The 21,858-nt window shown below is 33.4% G+C and overlaps 3 protein-coding genes across 3 annotated transcripts in view; 1 reads left to right on the top strand and 2 right to left on the bottom strand.

Moving 5' to 3' along the window:
- The window catches only part of LOC142334499 (sorting nexin-12-like), a 474,196-nt gene that overhangs the window by 279,952 nt on the left and 172,386 nt on the right, over positions 1–21,858 (top strand). The window lies entirely within an intron of this gene.
- Positions 1–21,858, bottom strand: part of LOC142334498 (uncharacterized) — a 653,384-nt gene that overhangs the window by 476,390 nt on the left and 155,136 nt on the right. The gene's annotated exons all lie outside the window — the stretch shown is intronic.
- Positions 4,953–21,858, bottom strand: part of LOC142334934 (uncharacterized) — a 61,730-nt gene continuing 44,824 nt past the window's right edge. Inside the window, exons 2-5 of the mRNA XM_075383262.1 lie at positions 14,217–14,370; positions 8,809–8,984; positions 6,139–6,269; positions 4,953–5,814 (exon numbers count right to left, since the gene is read on the bottom strand). Coding sequence (XP_075239377.1) covers positions 5,320–5,814; positions 6,139–6,269; positions 8,809–8,984; positions 14,217–14,370 — 956 coding nt within the window. The 3' untranslated portion in view covers positions 4,953–5,319. The remainder of the gene's footprint in view (positions 5,815–6,138; positions 6,270–8,808; positions 8,985–14,216; positions 14,371–21,858) is intronic.

Raw genomic sequence — 21,858 nt, 5'->3', positions numbered from 1 at the left:
AGTATACCTTGATTAATTAAATTATTGTTCCGACCCCCACTTTAGTGGGGTGGAGGAACTATATACACAACTGGGTTATATTTTGTTCAGTCAATTTTGGCCGATGGATATATTCATCCTAGAGAATTGTGAGTGGTATTATTGAAAAGCCCGTCCAGCGTAGAATACGGAATTAAAAAGATTTTTTCGATTTTCGTTTGTTACAGGGAGTTATCGAGGTTTAAGTTTTGTGAACATTCGACTCTTTTTGTTCACATTTTCAGTTACTTTTGCCAAAATTTGGCACAATTTCGCTAGTATAGTTCAAAATAGGTTAAAATTTTTAACGGCATAGTGTTGTTGTTACCGTTAGAGATAGAAGAGTGTTGCTGAATTGTTTGATTGAAGGTTTTTTGGCTAAACTTTTTGACAAAATTTTCAAAATTCAAACATTTTTCATCAAAAATGGCACAAAATATGCTTTTTTGGTCCACATCGTTAAAATTTGCCAGACTTAGTGACCTAGAAACCTTAAAAAAGGACTCCCTAATCCCAAAAAGAACGCTAGTTGCAATTAGGCGCCGGATGAAAGTCTTCTGGAATTAAACTTAGCCGTTTTATGAGGATTTGTCTCGATAATTATACGAAATACAACGTTCTTTTTATTAACATTTGACGAATTCCACGCAACAATTGGTCTAATTCGCAAACACTTGGAACACTTTGTCGGTTTGCTGGGTGCGCGACAAAATCAGAGAGAGGTTCGACAATATCTTGGATTCTTAGAATCAGAAACTTTTAAGTTTTTATTTTGATGCTGCCTTTTTTTCAAAATGTTTTAGTTGGTTTTTTTAATGTTAATTACTGACAATATTTTTTATTCTCGGCTCCGTTAATGATCGCTCTAATTTACGTAAATTTGAGGCCGAATGTAGATATAGTTTTTTTCCTTGTCTTTTGCCTTCAATTGTTATTCTTTTGGCAGTCTGAATTTTAAGTTTAACCACTCAAAGATCCAAATTTCTTCCTCAAGAGGTGCACATGGATCTCTTCTATTGATTCGGTTGTTTTCTAATTTCTCTCATGTTATCGAACGTATTTGTTTCAGGGAAATTTCTGTGATTTTTTGAACCTGTCAATATTTTATTAATATTTAGTCAACATTTTGTTTATTCTCAGTAAGTACAGGTCGATCTCTCCTCTGAAAAGAAGACAAACTAATTTTGTCGCTGATTGGATTAACAGAAGGTTTTCTTGCGTTTGGTAGTACGAGTTTTCATTCAAAATTTTCTGATTTTTTGTATAATTTCCCATTTTTGATGTTGTTTTTGTTTTTTTTTATTTTGTAACTTGTAACATTATTTAACAATCTAACTGAAAAAAACTGTACAATATTTGAGACTGAACATCTTTTTGTTTTCATAAAACGTGGTTTGGAGGGCTGCGACACCGTTCTCTTGCAGAAATTGGTAGAGTTTTTTTATTTTTGCCCTTAATTTGTTGTAAATTTTTTTTGTTGTCATATGCCAAATTTTGTGTTATTAAAGGTCTCAGTGGTCTAGTATAGAAAAACAAATGAACTTAAAAAGTGATACCAGTAAATAGCTAATGGTTGTTTTGACTTTCGAATTAAATTTCTAAAAAAAATGTTAATCGTATTCTTCAACTTATCCCTTTTTGTTGTGGTTTGCGGTTTTTTGGTATTATACAATGTTATCAGGTGGTGTTATCAGTTTCGTAAATTAGCCTTATTATTTAGAGCACTTTTTAATGTTTTGTTGAATCAAACAATAATTTTTTTTTGTTTAAACGTTTTAAATGATGTCTTCAGGGCTTAGAGAATTTGTTGCAGGAGAATTTTGTGAAGTTTAGATACTTTTCAATTTCTGTGGTTCTTTTTGTTGTCATTTTGTGATAGTTGCTTTAAAAAAAGACGTTATGGTGGTCAAAGGAGACGCAAATGAAGATGTTATTTTCTCGCGGTTAATATCTTATGAATTTAATGGCTTCAAAACTGTGATTTCGTAAAGTTGTTTGTGAAAATTATTAGTGCAGCTTGTATTTAATGTTATTATATAGTCTTATGATTTAGTCTCATTAAACAAAATCGAAAGTAAATTTCCGCGTAGTTGCAATTCAAACTGTCTACTTTATTAGTCGAAAGCTTTTGTTGGCTATGAATTTTGAAAACATTTTTTTATTAAAAAAAGAGAGATTTTTGAGATCTGCCAATTTTATTTCTGTTAAATTGTAGCTTTAACCTATTTAAATACAATTTGCTCCTCATGACGGTTTTATTTTCCTCAAATGGTCTTTCTTCTTGGAACAACCAGTTTTCATAAAACCAATTTTTGTGAATTTTGCAGATTTGCCCCTTTTTCGTAGGTTTGTGTTCCCTTTCCACAGTATCACAATGATGGGCGTCATTTGATTTACAAATTTTGTTGCCTTTAAAAAAAACAAACGAAGATTTCTATTGTTTTTAGTAATCAGCTTAATATTTAATTGATTGGGGGGACATCGTTTTCTTGCATAATTTTTCGTTCAAAATTTTACGTTTTGCCTGTACTTGTCGGTTTTTTTGTTGTCGTATGACATATTCTGGATAATGAAAGGCCTCAGTCGCTCTCTATTGAGGTATAAAAGACTCTCTTAATGATATCACTTGATGCGTAATGTTTCTATTCAGTTCGAATTTAATTCTTTTTTTTTAAAAAAAACAATGTTTTTATAAACTTTGCACATTTTGCTTATTTCTAGTCGACTTGTAGCCAAGTCGCATTGAGAAAAAGTTTCATATTTTGTTCCAAAAAGTACCGGTTAATCTTCTCAGTATAAATTATATCTGATGCCATTTTTGTTTGGTTATTAGTGGTTTTCAAAAAATGGACAAGGAATTTTGGTCGTAATTAATATTTGTAACAATTTGATTTTTATTGCCGTCTTTTCTGGTAGTCATATTATGGTAGCCACAGGTCTCATAAACCCTCTAGAGTAGATTGTTTTTTTCTTTTAGTAGTTTGTTGAACGATATGTTGATATGTTATTTTTTTATCTCTTCCTCATTTGGTAGACAATTAAGTGAAAAATGTAGATGAGTGGTGTCGGAACTTAATGTGCGAACGCACATTACCGTGCCTCCTTGTTCTTATATGTAATCAGTTACTTCCTTTAAAATAAGTTTTGTAGAAACTGTATAACAGAAATCCATTTAAATCTTCTGCATGCCCATACGTCCTTTTTTAGACAAAACTAACAAAGGCCTTTTCGAATTTTCGGTTGAACACGAAATGGACATGACTTCCTATCAAAAACATGACAGCTTTGATTCCAAGCATTTGAAACTTCTGGTGCCCTGATATTCTCACAATTTTTGAAAACGTTTTGTTTATGGAGTTCGAAATATTTAATTTCTACAATCTCTGAAAAATTCCAGCATGTTGAATTTTATCAAAAACTATATCTTCTTTCTGGTTTACAAAAATAATAGCTCAATCGCTGGAAAAACAAAAAATCTTGTGCAGCCTACAATTGTTACATTTTTGCTCAGGTTGATTTGCTTTCCAAATGTTAAAAGTCGAAATTTATTTTTTTCGGACAAAACATTATGTTTGTTTGTTGTATTCTTGCGAAAGAGCCAGATATTTTAAGCACTTTATTGCTCCAAATCAGCACTAAACACAATGTTAAAAAGTTGTTCATTTTAGTTTTATGTGAAAACCATCTTTTGATAGAACTGACGTAGATATTTTGCATTTCAAAACCTTTGCATTTTTCCATTTCAAGTTTCAACTAATTTCTTTTGTAGTACTACCCAGGTAGGTGTTTTCGAATAGCTCAATTTCAAATGTTTTCCAATTGCGTTCAAAATTGTTATTTTTAACAAACATTTGCTGTTTCAGAAATAAAAAATCCGTGAAATTTCAGTTTTTATGCTTTTGTCAGTTTCACATAATTGAATTCGTGCAACAATTCCCGATAATTATTTATCAATGCTGCTGTAACTCGCATGAGTGATTAAATGTGAATCAATTGTACCCGAGGAGTTTTTGTTCAATTGTTTATCCCGAATTAAAAATGTGGCAGATGAATATCAGTGAACCCCAGTGTCAAATGAAATATCAGATTGTCGTACTAGCTTTTGCATGTGTGGTCTGAAATTATTCATGAATCATATTTTTATTTAAATAATTGAGAAAAACTTACTTCCTTTGGTTCCCAAATAATGTTTAAATTTTTATTATTTTGTCTAATTAGATTTTAAAGCAAATGTCTGTTCTGGTCACCTAGATAAAGAACTTCGCATTCAACTTTGATGGCATTGTCTTTCAATCCTATTTGTTTTTTAAAGTAAGATCCAATGTGTTTTAAGATATGCCGTAAGAGTTTTGAACGATGTTGACGGTTGTATTGCAAGAATCATTCGAAGTTGGTGGATATTCACATGAGTGAGCCAGGTATTGAAGATTGAATATAGTTTCAAAAGATTCGGGCACCATTTTGTACGATTCTTGCAAGATAACCGTTGTTTGACTAGATGAAACAGTTTTATATGTAATCATGTCCACATTTGGGATTCAGATTTTTAGCGAAACGATAAAGATCATTTTGTATCCTACAATTCAGAACATAATACATATTTTTAAGCTATAGTTTCACATAAAGAAATGGAAACTTTTCTTCTTTCTTACATGGTTTTGTTTCTTTTATTCTTCAAACCAGCAATCAGTCAACAACTATTGTAGCTGTTTATGCCAGAAATAGTGAACATATCTATTCTTGTTTGTGTCTGTTTTCTTTGCGATGGGTCAAAAATCTGTGATCTCTCTTTCTAAAAGACCTATAATTTCCCCTTCATTATATCCACTGTATTAATAGAAGGGTCTTTTGTAGGTACTGAATGCAAGAATGAACAATATCACGCATATTTGCTCAGAGTGTTGCCAAATACTGTCTCATATCCTCAAAACTGGTAACGCTAAAAATTAATTTCAAAAAAGAAAACAAAAGTTTGGAATATGTATTTACAATTTTTAGCCTGTGGACTCCCTTCAAATATTGACATCTGTTTCGTAGAGGACTAAGCTATTCAATTTCCAAACCTAAAATTATTGGAATTTAAATGAAACAGCTGAATGTGACTTAAGAACAGTTTGAGTTGAAACAGGCAAATGACAAGTATTGAAAAGGGCATTGATATGATACGTCTCTAAGAAATAGAACCGAAAAGTCCAGAACTTGAATAATCTTACTTAGTAAAACACATGCAAATTTGATGGACGAAAAGTGATGATGTAAGGCAGACTTTGGAAAGACTTGTGCGCCATAGAATTGTCAACATTAGAACCGACCGCACATGTTTAAAGGATGATTCTTCACAAAGAGCTCTTTTCGGAAGTCAGAATTATCAAACAGCAATCGACGTCTGAGCTGCACATTTCGCTGCTGCTTCCGTCTGCTTTTCTTGCTACCACCTCCGGACTTCTTAGACTGACTGGATGACGATGTGCTTCCGCTGGCTGAGGAGGAGGCGTCACTGCTCCCCTTTCCGGCTTTCTTCCCCTTTTTACTCTTTTTGGATTCATCGCAAATCCAAGCATTGTCTCTGCACATAATATTGTGTTTGAACCAGTGGAATGTTAAGTTCTGTCCGGGGTCTTCGTAGTCGAAAACTGTTGACAGCATATGTGGGATTCCGATGCCGTGGAGATCTCGTCCAGCTACCACGTAAGGTGTGCCCTCGACTACATCCGATTGGTGGTCTCTTCGCAATTCCCCTGGACCGAAGCCGACGTCCATGATTAGGTTGACACAGTAGTCGGGGATGTAGAATGCCTGCAAATTGAGGCTATACACTCATGGTGCTTCACTTGATTGAAGGATTAGTTTTAAGACTCCTGTTTTTGATAATGATCCGGTATCAATCATTCAATACTATTTCTAGTCTGCTGATGAAATTTTCTTAGAATTGGAATTAACTCTCCGCCTCTCTTTAACAAACTCTGCCTATGTGTGGATCTATAAAATACTTTGGACGACAATCAGCGACAAACTGCCCAGTAAATAATTGGGAAAATTGACCTTAATAAATCGAATGGTGATTAATGGGAAAAAGACAGAATGATTTAGAAATTATGTGCCATAATGTCGTAAACATACGGAGAGGTAGTTGAGAGGTTTGTCTTCATTCTGGTAGTCTGTTAGTTTGAACATGTACTCATCAGGTGTCATCTGTTTGTTCTTAAAACCGTATTGAAGGTAATGATCCACTTGTGAGGAGCAACATTCCTCTGAAACAACACAAATATCATTCCACTGCTTAGTTTCTATTTGAATGGAAACTCTGGTGCAAAACCTCAAGGAACTTGCAGATCACGGTTAATCTGTGAGAAGATTAATTGAAGAAGTTTATTAAGAACAAGAGTTGAGGTCGCGGCTCATTTTCTGCTCAAAAATTGTAAGAAATGAGCGGAATGGAATTGATGTTAAGAAAATGAGCTGACTAGGAAGAGCTTGATGGGAGAAACGAGCGGATTAACTTGAAAAAAGAGGAAGGAACAGAGAAAAAGGGAAAAAATCAAAGAACAAAATGAGGGGAAGCTATAGAAAAGACCGGTATGTTGAGAATCCACAGACAATAAATAATAAATAGTGTTCTCATTTTTTTCGCAATCCTCACAAATTTTTTTTACAGTTTTTCTTTACGTAGATATTTCAATGTTCGCAATTTCTTTTCATTGTTTTTTAGATTAATCCCGGCTTACAGCTTCAGTAATCCACTTGAAACTTACAGCTTCACATAAATTAGCAAAATTAGGTAAATGAGGTCTCATTTTTTTCTGAAAAAAGATGCTTAAAAGTATGTTCTCTGTTTTAAAAACTATTCATCAGTACAACTTCTTTTCAATACCAATTATCAGGAGTTTTTCACACATTCAGTCTCTCAGTGTCAAAAGCAGTTAACAAGCTTATCAAAGCTGCCATGAATTTTTTAGTGGTTTAAATACCAATTTCACTTTTTCAGTCTAATTCATCACTGATTTTCAAAATGGTAAAAAGTTTCAGGTTGTTTTTATTTTGAATTAGAGGTTCCCTTGCTTATTTATAACGTTGGCTGGAGACATATTTTTCGTAGCAATAGTTTTTCTGGTGAATTTTGATTTAATTTGTTTGAAGATTTTTGTTGAAGTTAAAACAGTGTCGCGTGTCTTGGTAGTATTTGTACGCCTTTTATTACCCAAAAATTTCCTGAACGGATAAAATGTTTGCAATCAATTTTTTTCGATGATCGAACGGTTCAAGTGTTTTTGGGAAAGACAAAATTTGATTAAAAAAACAACTTTTGAACAAGAACTTTTGTATTAAGTCAGAACTGACTATTTTTTGGAACGATCTCAATTTTTCATTTCCGATATGCTGTTTTCTATTTTAATAAGGCATTGACTAGCAATAGTGTTCATTTCAACCATTATTGTCGGCTTACACATATGAATGTTTTGCGTTTACCAGCGCACCACAAGGCCGCTAGTCATCAAGATTTTGACGTTACATGAACAATTCAAAGGAAAATTTCAGTCCCCATTTTAGAAATAGGCAAGGTTTGTAACAAATGCTCTTCAACTTATGACAAGAAACACTTTTCATCGCCCAGTTCCATTGATTGCTTCCAAATCTCTTCGGGAATTATGTATTTGCAATATTCTTTGAAACCATATATCGGCAATTTTTTCAACCGTTGCAATACAAATTCAATTTGGAACTGGATTGCTACACTTAGTATCTTCAAAAAAAGGACTGGAGTTGCTGCTGATCAGCATATGTGATCTCTGTTTGTATACCTGTTCATGTTCAGTCTGATAGGGAAACCAATCGAAGGCCAAGATATATGATTTCCACCTGTTTATGTTTTAGCTTAAACTTGAAATGGGTTTTGTTTTTTGTACTGACTTCTTGAAATACTAGAAGTTGGGTACCGTTACAGTTGAGTTGCGAGTCAAGTAATTCGTAGATAGATTATACCGCAACAGATAATTTATTGGTCAAGAACACTTTTCAATACAAAACACACTACCAATTTACTGCTCAGGAACATATGAATTACAAAAAAAACAGCAACACACGCTGTTTTCTGCTCAAGTCAGTTTATTTCTGCAATTGTTTTGCTGATTTATAGGAGGAAAGCTGTTGACTGCTGCAGAAAATTTTGGGTGTTTGTTCTGTTGTTGTTTTAGTTACCTTTCAGTTCATTGTTTCGTGAGAATATGACCAGAACTGTAAATCTTACTTTACCTATGACCATTAAAACGAAATAAAAGGTCGCTATGACAACAGAAAGTGAAGAAAAAGGAACAACAGAAAAAAATGTTTTTTCAATCCTCCTAGTTTTTCAAGCTGATGTCATTTTTTGTCCTACGCGAGCTCAGCTCAAAAAGAGTTGCTGCCTTTTTAAATTTGGAGATAGTCCTCAATACGGATTGGTGCTCTGTAAAATTTTTGCGCAAATAAGGATATTGGAAGTTAATTACAATAATTGGTTTCAATTATTTCTATATTGCCTTAGTCTCCAAATCAATCGGAACTTCTTTTCATAATACATGCGAGCAACATTCTCACTTCCTGTGACGGCAGTCTTGTGTAGCCAAATTTTTGACGATCCCATAAGTTTTTGTTTGGATTCCTTCCGAAAAGATCTTTAATTTTCATAAATACCTTCCAGGTGTAATAGATCGACAACTTTTTTTCCAGAAAATCAAAATGGTAAATGTTAAACTTATGATGAGAACATTATGCTTTTCAAGCTTTAGTTTCACTTTAAGCATTGTTAGTTACTTGGGTTGTAGAAATTGATCATGTTGATGTCGACCCATCTGTCTTTGATGAGGAGTGCGAACCAGGCAATGCAAGCAGTCTGATCGTAAGGGTTCTCTTTCACTGAGATTTCACTTATGTTCTTTACTTTCTCCCGAGGCTTCAGAGTTCTGTAGGAGTCGAGACAGTAGAAGTGACTGGAACAGAACAAATGCATAATTAAACTGTTCTATTTTTCACCTCGCTTCGATTGGATCTTTTCTTTTTTTGTCAATAACAGAAAAGATCCCGATTCATTTAAAACCACAGCAAAACTTTATTTGTCCCTTATAGCCCCCCCCCCCCCCCCCAGCTTAGTAGTCATATATTTGATAGCCCCCATTAGCGTGTTTATACCATACCATGGGTGAGATTATTTCGTGGGAGATGGCCAAACTTTTAACACCAAAATCAAACGGTGATAGAAATTGAGAAGATGTATTGAGTTAGATTGGCAACGAATGACAACCTTTACATGGCCATATATTTCTTTCTCTGGGTGCTTTTTGTTTATCAGCTTTTATTTATCATTAAACAATTAGCAAGTTTTTGTTTTAAGTAAAAAGTCATTCGTGATCACGATCATGATTCGATAGGACCTGCTGGCTCTTGATTAAATTTCAATTTCTGGATGTGACTTCGTAAATTATCAAATGGATCCTCGCTCGCGATCAGAATATAGGCAGATTTTTACTAGGGAACTCATTCACCCGAATTTGAGTTTATCCCCCCCCCCCTCGTTTGACCATGAATGAGCAATTCATATAGGGTATCATTTTCTTTTGCAAACTGTGGCCAGGTAATGAATGGCAAAGTTTCATTTTGTCAAGCAAATACTTGATGTTTATTCGGTTTTGTTTGTTTTGTTTTCCTACATCAACGTCAATGATACTACCGTTGATGAAAAATATCTCACTATTTTTTTTAAAAAAAGACTCGATAAATTTTGATGGCTATGAGTTTAGTTTTGTTCCTTTATTGCATATGAAACCCAATTTTAATTTATTATTGGTTGAATTCTGGTCAATCAACTTTTGCTTAACTCATCTAACTCCCGTTAACTTTACTATTTAACCAATCTCTACTTTCTGTTTAACTGTTTGTAGTCCGATAGATAATGATCAATTATAATTAACCCGGTGCTCCCTTGGTTAAACTTGAACACCATTTATAACACTTTTTGTTTTCTTTGGAGAACATTATTAGAACATCAGACGCATAATATTATTATTAGAACATCAGACGCATAATGTTACAATTAAAGAACATCTCACCACTGACAGGGTTGTAAACTAATCTTGCGTTCTCAAAGCCTTGAACTCCAATCAATTTCTGTTTCAAGATCTTGTGACAAACTGTACTTGAATTTACACTACTTTCATACCCGGGTCGAGGCTAGACCAATTTTTCTCGCGATTATGATGCAACAAATAAGCTGAATTCGCGCAAATCTTAATGAAAACAAGTTGAATAGGTGAGAAAAGCGCGAGTTCATTATTTCTCATGTTTTTAGGGGGTATTATAATCAGCCTCATCATTCAATCAGTTTTCTCCGTTCGATAAATCTTAATTCAGAAAATTGCAAGAAGTGTGATCAGATTGTGTCAACAGAAAATCCGTAATATTGGATTAAAGCAAATTTCTGGGATTTCAGATGTCCGGAGAGTTTAATCAAAACGTCAACAGATTATGATGTCATTCTTTGTCAAAATATATTTAAAAAAATAAAAATTACAAAATTTGTGGTTTGAAACTGAAACAGTGCAAGAATATCCTAGAATTGAAGCACACAAGGGATTATTTTTCTCGAGGATGAATCTCGGGTTTTTTACGCTCTGCTTTTTTGCCTCAATTTCACCATATCGTCAATGTTTTCAGACATAAGCTCCTCATTTCAATACTTTTAGCTTTACTGTTGGATTTTGTTGGATTTTTTTTCTTTTAACACTTATCAGGAAAATTGATTCAATTAAGTGAAAAGCCAAAAATGTGAAACAAAACAGGATTCTGAATTCTCAAACACATTTCATTTTTTATCCAAATATTGAAAATCTTCGTGCAGTTCGAGTCCATTAATTTATTAAAAGAAATTCAAAAGCCTAATTGAATTAGTTTTGAAAAAAACAGACTCAATAAAAGGATAGTCATTATAAATAATGATTAGGCAAATTCTTTTCCCGTAAAATATTAGATGTATCCTTTTCCAAAAGATATATTCGACACTCTTTTGTCGCTTGATTATTGTTATTTATACCGATAAGCTATCAGATAGTAAAGCAAATAACGAAACAATTTGAAGAAAATCTGTTTTGGGATTCCTGAAACACCGGCTTCAAAATCTTGCATTGCCGATTTCTTGTGACCAGTCAATATAGGTTTGCATTTGAGAAGGACAACAAAAACTTGTTGGAAAATTATTGAAAATTACCCGAATTTTGCGGCCTATCTGTTTGTTTCCTCAAGAAAAAAAACATTACGAAGCAGAGGTATACCCAAATCGTCACGGGCAGATATGCCCGATGCGTGTATCTCATGTTCATTTTTACTATGTTAATACATTGAAAGTGGAACAATATTGCGGAAAATAGCTACTTTAGCAGAAACCGGCAAAATGGAAGGGAATATCGTATCCCGTGTTCGCAAAAGTGTCCTAATTTTAGCCGCGAAATACAAGTACAAATTTAATAACCTATTTTTCGCGGGAGTTGTATCAAGCATCCGCTCAACTCATATATCGATTTTTCGCGCGCAATGTAGCTCGATTTCGCATTTAATCAGTAATTAGGCCTAGCTTAATTACTTTTTATTTAACTAAACCTAACTTATTACTACAAGTAGTACTTTATTACTACTTTATCACTACTTATAGTACTTTGTTACTACTTATTTCTACTTATTAGTACTATTTATTACTACTTATTAAAATTCGCCAATCCCGCATTGATATACAAAGTCTTTGATGTGCGAGGGATTTTTCGGAAAAAAAACAGTTTTGTGGTTGCATGTTTTTAAAGTTTTTTAAGGCTTTGAAGGCTTCAATTAAATCTTTATTAAAGTGCTTATTGCATGCTCAAAATGCGCGCAAATAATAGATACCTAAATTGAGCGGAAACGTGCTACAAGATTTGTTACCTAATTTTCGCACCGAATGTTCTTTTATTTCGTAAAATTGGCGGAACCTTTTTTGCGAAAAGTAAGATACAAAGGATGTCACCTAATTTCGTTCATTGTATGTAACTAATTTTCGAGCCAATTTTACTAAGGCGGAAATTTTGGGGTATACCTCTGCATCGTAATGAACGTTTTAAAGGTTTTCATATAAAAAGCACATCTTTTATCGCTTTTTTCCTTCCAAAGCTGACATTTTACTCGAAAAACTTTTTTTCGATACTTTTCCTCTGCTTGAACGAGTTTCTGGAAGTTGAAAAAAAATTTGTATGTCACCTTTTGATTTGTTCTGATTTTGTTCCGTATATGCTTGCATGAGAGAAAGGAAAGCAAAAGTACACGTGTTCATATTTGCCACCTCTCGATATTTGAGATTCTTTGAACTTCAATCTTCTGAGCAGTCAAGCAATCTCTGTTTAATTTCTAATATTACCGCCTCTTTTTCACTGTTGATCAAAAGACTCTAAGTTAATTTGCGGGTGAGAGTTAGGAACATTGTGCAAGCGCTTTTTATCACGTTTTTGGCGCGTTGTTTTGTCAAAAACTAATGTAGCATTTGAAGTGGAGAGCGGCGAAAAAGGATTTGTTCCGTTTGCGTCCCAGTGCGTTACGAACCCTCGAGTGCTGAAATTATTAACTTATTAGTACTATTTATTACTACTTATTAAAATTGGCCTGTCCCACATTGATATACAAAGCCTTTGATGTGCGAGGGATTTTTCGGAAAAAATCAGTTTTTGTGGTTGCATGTTTTTAAAACTTTTTAAAGCTTTGAAGGCTTCAATTAAATCTTTATTAAAGTGCTTATTGCATGCTCAAAATGCGCGCGAATAATAGAGAACTAAATTGAGCGGAAACGTACTACAAGATTGGTTACCTACTTTTCGCACCGAATGTTCTTTTATTTCGCAAAATTGGCGGAACCCCTTTTGCAAAAAGTAAGATACAAAAGATGTCATCTAATTTCGTTCATTGTATGTAACTAATTTTCGAGCCAATATTACTAAGGCGGAAATTTTGGGGTATACCTCTGCATCGTAATGGAAATGGCATGTGGATGAATGGTTACCAAATATGGTTTAAATGAGGGAGCAACAATTGAATATCAAATTATAAATAAATAAATTTGAATTAGGATTTAAAATGCTTGCCAAAACTGTGAATTATGGGAATGGTACTGACTATTGTACCGTAATTTGCTTAATGGAGTGAAAACTATTAAATCAGAACTATTCAACCTCTTTTGAACCAAAAGTAATTAGCAGTTTTTCGACTGAATACTTTCTTGATTGTTCACTAATTTTCGGTATCTTTCTGACGCAAAACGTTTCTAGCAACGCAAAATAGCCGAAACTATGAAATTCAGCATAACTTGGGTCGCCGATTTGATCTGAACTCTTTCTGAGTTGTTTTCTAGCTGAGGATTGCCTGATTTAACAGAAATTTTTCTGATTTAACTTTAGCAGTGGATCGGATAATTAGTCTTGAGATATATCTCCACAAGAATGCCAATTCCAGTCTACAATATCAATGCTCACAAAAATAAATTTTCCTCTCAATTTCAGTTGTTTAATTATGTAAATTTTTGAGTTTCTGTTGTTATTTTTGAAAAACAATGGTAGAGACTTTGCTATAAGGAAATATAATAGATTAAACGCTTTGAGATTGAAATTGATTACTCGGATCTCTTCTCATTAAACAATGTACATATAAATTCGAATAACCTGAATGTGGTATAACTTGTATTTATATATCGAGTATAATTTTTTCTTTAATTTTTTTCTAACTCAACAGAGAACTATTTAAGCGTTCCTACGTGGGTCTATTGGATGATTTTTCTTTAGCCCATGTTCATGATCCTTTTGTTTTATAGTTAGGTTTATTTAAGTGACAAAAAGTTTAAATTAAAAAAATCATAACATGGAGCACCGACTCAAAAATTAGATACACGAAATTTTTGTCGTCTTAATTTTTGAATGACTATTCCATTTTTAATGGGTCAATAGCAGTCAAATTTATAAAACTTTCAGCATATTAGAGCTGTGTCACTTAATAGACCACATCTTGATAGACACCATAATAGGAAAACATGAAGTCATAATTTTGAACTGAATTGATTCCATTCCGATTTGCACTAAACAAGGAGTACAAGTACAAATCAAAGTCAACTCAATTAAAATCGTCGTTTTATTTTTAGGACAAATATGTCAACCTGATTCTACCTGTGATAAGTGCATGCTTTTCCCAGAGTGCCGATGCCATTGGCTATTCGGAACAGAAGAGATTCCCAATCAGTTGATGGCTTGTCAACCGAGAACTTCGCTTCCTCCACAGAAAAGTAATCAGTGGAACAATGGCAAACACTCCACAAACACGCTAAACATACAATCATTCAATTTGATCTGAATTCCTTTATTTTGAGTAAATTAATCTAAGGCTCTTCAATTTTCTAACATGAGGTTAATGGTGAACCAATGTTTGCTCATTTTTGTTTTTGGAGACATCCCGAGCAAAGGTGGTCGAAATATGATTCGACAATTTTTTCTATAATGAATTCAGATATAATGACTATTTCCAAACACCTCTAGCAGTCAATTTAAAGGTTGTAATTAACTCATTTACAAATGTGTATTTCGTGTGACAATCGAATAGGCCAAGAGACCTGTCAAGTGATATCACTTGACAGGTATGTTTACTTATTCGATTGTCTCCCCAAATACATATTTGTAAAATAGTTAATTACAACCTTTAAATTGAATGTTGGAGATGTTTGGAAACATTCATTATAATTATAATTATTATGATTAAAGTTTCAGTCATTTGGGCGCCCAATCTTAGCTCGGAGTTTGACTGAGGTAGTCAAAATTCTTTATATTTTGGGCACTTTTCGCAACCTAAAAATTAGTGTATAAACTTCAACTGTTTGCCGAGGTCATTTATAAAACAACTTTTTAAGAAAACAAAACTATGGTACAGGAGTTAATTTGCTATAACTTGAAACTTAGTCGCTTGTAATTATACTTTTTCCTAATGGTTGATTGTTTTCGTAGCCAATCTATTTTTAAACTTCATTATTTTATTTCGCTATTTGGTCAAACCAATTTTCAACTCTTTCAGGGGCTTGAGATTTTTTTTTTCATATGCACATAAATTGTAATTCAGTTTGTTAAATTCTGAGCAGTTTACCAATGAATCTGTTATCGTCTATTAAAGAGTCATACGAATTTGCTGAGTGAAACTAAACATAAAACAGATTGGTGATAGAGCAAATCAGGGCTGACTCAGTCTAGTGACATTCTGTTTTTTAGGATGACCAGTACTCTGATCATATCACAATTTACACCGGCCAGTTTTGATTTTTGAGTAAATTTTAGTGCATGAAAAATAATATGCGCATAAGTACTTGCAACATTTAATTTGAGTAGTAAGTTGTGACCACTAGGCCAAATGGGTTTCGTGGTAATTGCTCAAAAACTAGCTTATGTATAAATACATCACTACAATAATTCGCAGTTATGAGCTACAAATGTTTGTCTTTGTTCTGCTCAGATTTTTTTGGGGTAGGAGTTTTTTACACACTATAAAGGATAAATTTAGCCTGCGAGAACGCTATGACCTCAATTTAACCATAATGACAAAAAAACTGTACATAAAGAAACTTGAAACATTCTTGTAGGGTGCTGGTTCAGCGCTGAAACGCTCTGACACTTGAGTGTGGGAATGGACTAAAAACTTTGATACAAAATTTTTCCATTCAAAAGAATCGCATTTTAACGCAGGTTCTCATTCATCAAAACGTCGGAAAATTATTCGAAATTGGGGTTGAGATGTCAATGCTTAAGAACGAAAAATTATGCAAGACTGTAATGTAATTATGTAGTGAACGTGCTAAATTCATTGTAAAAAATTACTGCTTTTCGAAGCGTCTCTAAGCCTAGATATTTCATAAATTTGCATTAAATAAAGCGTTGATCTTACATAAATTTGCCATTCTAAGCTTAGATCTTACATAATTTTGCATTGATTTTAGCGTTGATTCTAAAAATTTTGCCTTTGTTAGCGTAGATCAAACTAAATTTTTTTTCAGAGTGCATACCTCATTAAATTTTGCATAATTTTTAAATTCAGCGCTGATCAATCATGATACGGTTATCTAACAGCGCTGTGCGTTTTCGAGCGCAGATCTCATATAACATTGCGTTGAATTCAGCGTTGATTTTACATTGATTTTGGTTTCTAAGTGTAGATCCTATATAATGTTGGAATTTTAAGAGAAGAATTTGCAACAAAGAAGTTCTCTGCTACAAAATATGTTTTAATCTTACATATTTTTTTGTTTAGTATTGCCTTGATCTTAAACAAATTCAACGTTTAAAATTCACGGTGGGGAAAATAAAAAATTAACTACTTGACAAAACTAAAGAAAATATTTTTCTTTTGGTTGGCGGGCAGTGGATAGGTAGGCCGCTTGGGAAGTAAGCTAGTAGGTAGATTTGGAGAAGGTATCGGGGAGGTAAGGTAGGTAAAGGAGTGGCATGGGGGTGGCATGGATGTGGAATTTTAAGTCTTTTATTTCGAATAGTGTTGAGGCGGTTGATTGTTGAGGCGTGGGTAGGTACACAAAATTCTTTTCAGCTTTTTTTTCTGTTAACTCGCACAGCTGTCGCCAGCCACCCCCTCCCAGACACACGCACATACTTTGCCCAAAATTAAAAACAAATACATACACTCAACTACCCCTAACTATGTACCCCTCGCCAGTCAAACACTCTTCCCCTATCGGAACTAGACACCTGTACATTATACTTCCACACTCACACAACTAACCCCATATCCCTCACAACACCTACATCAGTTCCAACCCCAAAAGTTCAACTTCCCTCAGATACTTTCTTCCAGATCTACCTACTAGGTTACCCCCCCCCCCCCCCGAGCGATCTTCTTATCCCTGCCCCGCCAACGAAACCCAAAACACTTTCTATTGATTTGTTAGGGAGATAAATTTCTTAATTTTCCGAAGCAAAAAAACCTAAATGTTAAAAATATTTAAGATCAACGCAAAAGCGTTATTAGAAGCGTTAACAACAAACACGAAGAGATTTCGGATTTTTTGCAGCAGCAGAACAGACAAACATGCTTCATTGTTACTGAAACATGGATAAACGATAATCAGAAGATACCCTTAAACTTTTTAAGCAACAATCACCACTTTGTCCATCAAAGTAGATCAAAATTGACGCAGTTAACGAGAGGTGGTGGAGTAGGGATATGGGTACCAAATACGTTCAAACATAAAATACGGAATGATCTCAACTCTATTAACAGAAGTTTTTTTGAATCACTATGGCTTGAAATACAAGCACCGTTTAAGGAAAAACTTCTAGTTAACGTTTCTTATTGTTCCAATAAAAACTTGGGCGAATTTTTTCTAGAAGAGTTGACATCAGAAATTTCAGGCGCATATTAAATAACTGATAATGTAATACTATTCGGAGACTATAACATCAATTTTTTCAATCAAAGAGAAAAAGAGTTATTGACAGAATTTGCTTCCAACAATGGGCTTGAGATAGTAAATAAAAATACTCCAACCTGGACTAATGGAAATCAGGAAACATTAATTGATCACTGTTTAACAACGAAACATCAAATTTTTGATACAACTGTTATCGAGCAATTATTTGGAAGTGATCACTTTACACAAGTTTTCTTTTCGTCACTGGACATTGATTATGAAAACAACAAAACGCAATTTTTTTACCGGGATACTAGCAAATTTAGTAGAGCTAATCTTAACAAAAAAAATGCATCAGCGGATTGGAGTTTCATGTATCAACAAAACAATGCAAACTCAACTTTTGAAAAATTTTCAATTATGTTTGAAAATATTCTGAATAGTATAGCTCCCATCAAAATAGGAGAGCCATCATCAAAATCAACAAAAAAGAAATGGTTATCCAGAAAAATTCTGAATCTAATCAACGAAAAGCACAGGCTTTTCAATATTTGGAAGATAACAGCAGACGTTGACACATATAACTCATACAAAAGAATAAGAAACCATACAAACAGACTACTTAGAAGAGCGAGCCACAATTATTCACAGAAATTGTTCGAAAGTCTTCCCGATTCAAAACAACAGTGGAAATTCATTAAAACAAAAATAAAACACGAGGATAAAAACGGCGAAATTTCTAGAATTCGGTTCAACCAAGATATCTTAAAAGACAAAAAAGAAATCGCTGACACAATTAATATTTGTTTTTCTAAATTAGGTTTATACGAAGGCGAGACAGAAAAGATTGAGCTACCGGACTTTGCTTTTGACAAAACTGAGTTTTCCTTCAGACATGTAACGAGAAAAGAACTGTTTACTGTAATTGATCAATTACCACAAAACAAAGCAGCGGGTCCTGGATTACTCACTACATGGTCCTTCAAGTGTAGCAAAATGTCTATTGGAACACATCTACAGTTTGCAATAAACGAATGTATTTCAAAAAACATTTTTCCTGACATACTTAAAAAAGCATATGTAACTCCAATTTACAAAAAAGGGGATCCACTGGAAGCAGGAAATTACAGACCAATTTCAGTTACACCGACTCTTGCGAAGATTTTTGAAAGACTTTTGCTCCAACAAATGTTAGAACATGTTGAAAAGTATGAAATAATCAATAAAAATCAGTTTGGGTTTCTGAAAAGAAAATCTTCGAATGACACAGTAATATCGTTGACAGAATCAGTGAATAGTTTGTTAGAAGAAAACGAAACCGTTGTTAGTATATTCTTGGATTTAGCCAAAGCTTTTAACTCAATATCTCACAAAATTTTTCTCGAAAAAATTACTAAATATGGATTTAGTACGGAACCAATTGCAATGCTAGAATCGTTTTTGTCTAACAGAAAACAATGCGTAAAGAACGGCATAGAATATTCGAACTGGGTGACAATAAATCACGGAGTACCTCAAGGAACAGTTCTCGGACCTTTAATTTTTTTAATATATATCAACGACTTCCCAGAAAAAATGAAAAAAAGAGAGGACGTTTTACAGTTTGCAGATGACACATGCATTATTTGTCATTCCAAATCCGATGAAAATCTCTTATGCGAAATTAACAGTGTATTTGAAAGTACTGACAGTTATATGAGGCAAAATATGCTAACTTTAAACAGAGATAAAACAGAAATTGTGGTTTTTTTCAAAAAATGGTGAATCAAAAATTGAACAATTTCATTATAATGGAATTTTCATAGAGCCAAAAACAAGTTGTCGTTATCTAGGTATAATGATGATAACAATCTAAATTTTGACATTCAGCTGAACAAAACATTAACAAAAATGGCAAATGCTATTAGGTCAATTTACTTAGTAAGACATTTTCTACCACTAAAAGCAAGAATCGTTCTTTTTAAATCACTTGTTTTGTCCCATCTCAATTTCAGTGCAATTTTTTTTCAATCGTTATCGGTTATGTCACTTCAAAGAGTTAATAAACAAATAAATTGGGGAATAAAGGTTTGCCACCTGCGCAAAAAGTTTGACAGTGCAAGAGATCTATTACTGAAAGACAAAATTTTACCAGCAGAGCTTTTCATTAAAAAAGTTTGTCTTCTTAAATTTTTTGACCTCCTCTCACAACATAAACAGAGTAGTCGAGAAACCAAAAACTCCTCTTTCAGGATTCTTGAAAAGTACGAATTGACCAAAAACTGCAGAACTGTCCAGATTTTTCCAAAGAATAAGTGCCAATCCAAATGGAGTGACAGGTCACTGATCAGAAATTTTTCTAGGAAATGGAATAATTTGCCAATTGAAATCCGAAAAGAGAAAACTAAAAACAAATTTAAGGAAAAACTAAGCAGCGAAATGGTCAAACTGCATGAACGTGTTCCAATAGATAGACAAGTAAGAGGCTTTAGGAAATTTTTCTACTGAAGTATAAAGACCAAACTATTCATATATTTACGAGGCGATTTTGAAAATGTAAATATTTAACCAAACGTTCTTGTTGTGGTTATAACTTTAAATTTACATTTTTGAAGATAAAAAAAAAACCACATGAAAAATATGTAAAATGGAAACTGAATTTGGAGCAATGATTTTAAGCAAGGTTACGGTTAAAACGCCTATTTTATGTAAGATCTACACTTATAAATGCAAAAAATGTAAGATCAACGATGATTTCAAGGAAAAATTATGAAAGCTATGCACTCGGATGCCTAGAGAGGCAAAATTATGTAAGATCAACGCTGAATTCAACGCAAAATTGTGTTCGATCTGCGCTGGGAAACGCAGAATTTTTTAAGATTTATACTTAAAAACACAAAATTATGTAGAATGAACGCTAAATTCAAGAAAAAAATTTAATGATAACCTTTACAAAAGCAAAATTCTTTAATATCTATTTTGAACTCAACGCCATCTATGAATATGAGGTCTGCGCTCGAAAACTCAAAACTATGTAAGATTTACGGTTTGAAGGGCAACATTATGTATATGATCAGCGCTGAATTCAACGCAATATTATGCGAGGTCTGCGCTCAGAAAGGCACAATTTTGTAAGATTTACGCTTAGAGAGCCAAAATTATTTAGAATCAATGCTAAAATGAACGCAAAATTAAGTAAGATCAAAAATATTATGTAAAAAAACGAAAATATGTAAATCAAACACTGAATTCATCAAAAAATAAATATTCAAGATCTACGCTTAAAAAACTATAATAAGAAAAAAAGTAACCAACCAGCAATGGCAATACAGAAAAATAAGCACAAATTTATGTGAGATGGTCGCTTAAAAACACAAAAATAAATAGATCTGCGCTAAAATCAATGCAAAATTGTGAATGATCTACTCTTGGAAACCTATGGTTATGTAAGATTAGCGCTGAATTCACCGCAAAATTATGTAAGATCTGCGCTGGAAAAGGCAAAACTATGTTAGATCTACGCTTAGATCTACGCTTCTAAGAACCAACGCTAATATTTCAACCCACAATTATGTAAGATGTACGCTTAGAAAGGCAAATTTTTGTAGATTCAACGCTAAATTCAATGTCAAATAATGTAAGATCTACGCTTAGAAAGGCAACTTTATGTAAAATCAATGCTTAATTCAACTCAAATTTATGTAAGATCAACACTGAATTAATTACAAAATAATTATATAAGATCTACGCACAAATTTATGATAAGATTAGAAGCAACTAGTGATGACAGTTAAGAAAGTTAAACGCAAAATTATGTGAGATGAGCGCTTAGAAACACACAATTATGTATGATCTGCTTTAAATCCAATGCGAAATTGTGAATGATATACTCTAAGAAACGCAATATTATTTTAGATCTACGCTAAGAAACGCAAAATTGTGTAAGGTTAGCGGTAATTAGCGTTCTTAAGCTATAAAATTCTGCGCATTTTTCTTACATAATTTTAGGTTGAATGTGTTGATTTTAGAGACGTAAATTTCAACGCACTCAACGTAAAATTAGGTAAGAAAAATGCGGTGAAATTTCTAACTTGTCAACACAAGTTGCCGATTATCTTACATAATTTTGCGTCTCAAAATTATTCATATTACATAATAACGCTAATACTCTGGTAATTAATCTAGGGCGGTCTTATCAGTAATTTCATTGGATCCACCTGAATCACATAAAGATCACCCAATTTTTCTGTTGGACAAAAAAGTCAACAAGAAAGTTCAAATATTGCTCACCTTCATCTAAGTAAAGGAAGATTTCCTATGTTCTCTGCTACTATGAACTCCTATGTTCTCTGCTATCATTATGAAGTCAATAAACTCCACCTGAGTATATACAGTTTGTGACACCTAATCACGCGGTCAGCCTCTTACAG

Source organism: Convolutriloba macropyga, chromosome 2, assembly GCF_964194025.1.
Source record: "Convolutriloba macropyga chromosome 2, txConMacr16.3, whole genome shotgun sequence".
Classification (NCBI taxonomy): domain Eukaryota; kingdom Metazoa; phylum Xenacoelomorpha; order Acoela; family Convolutidae; genus Convolutriloba; species Convolutriloba macropyga.
This window is presented reverse-complemented; position numbering and strand designations above follow the sequence as displayed.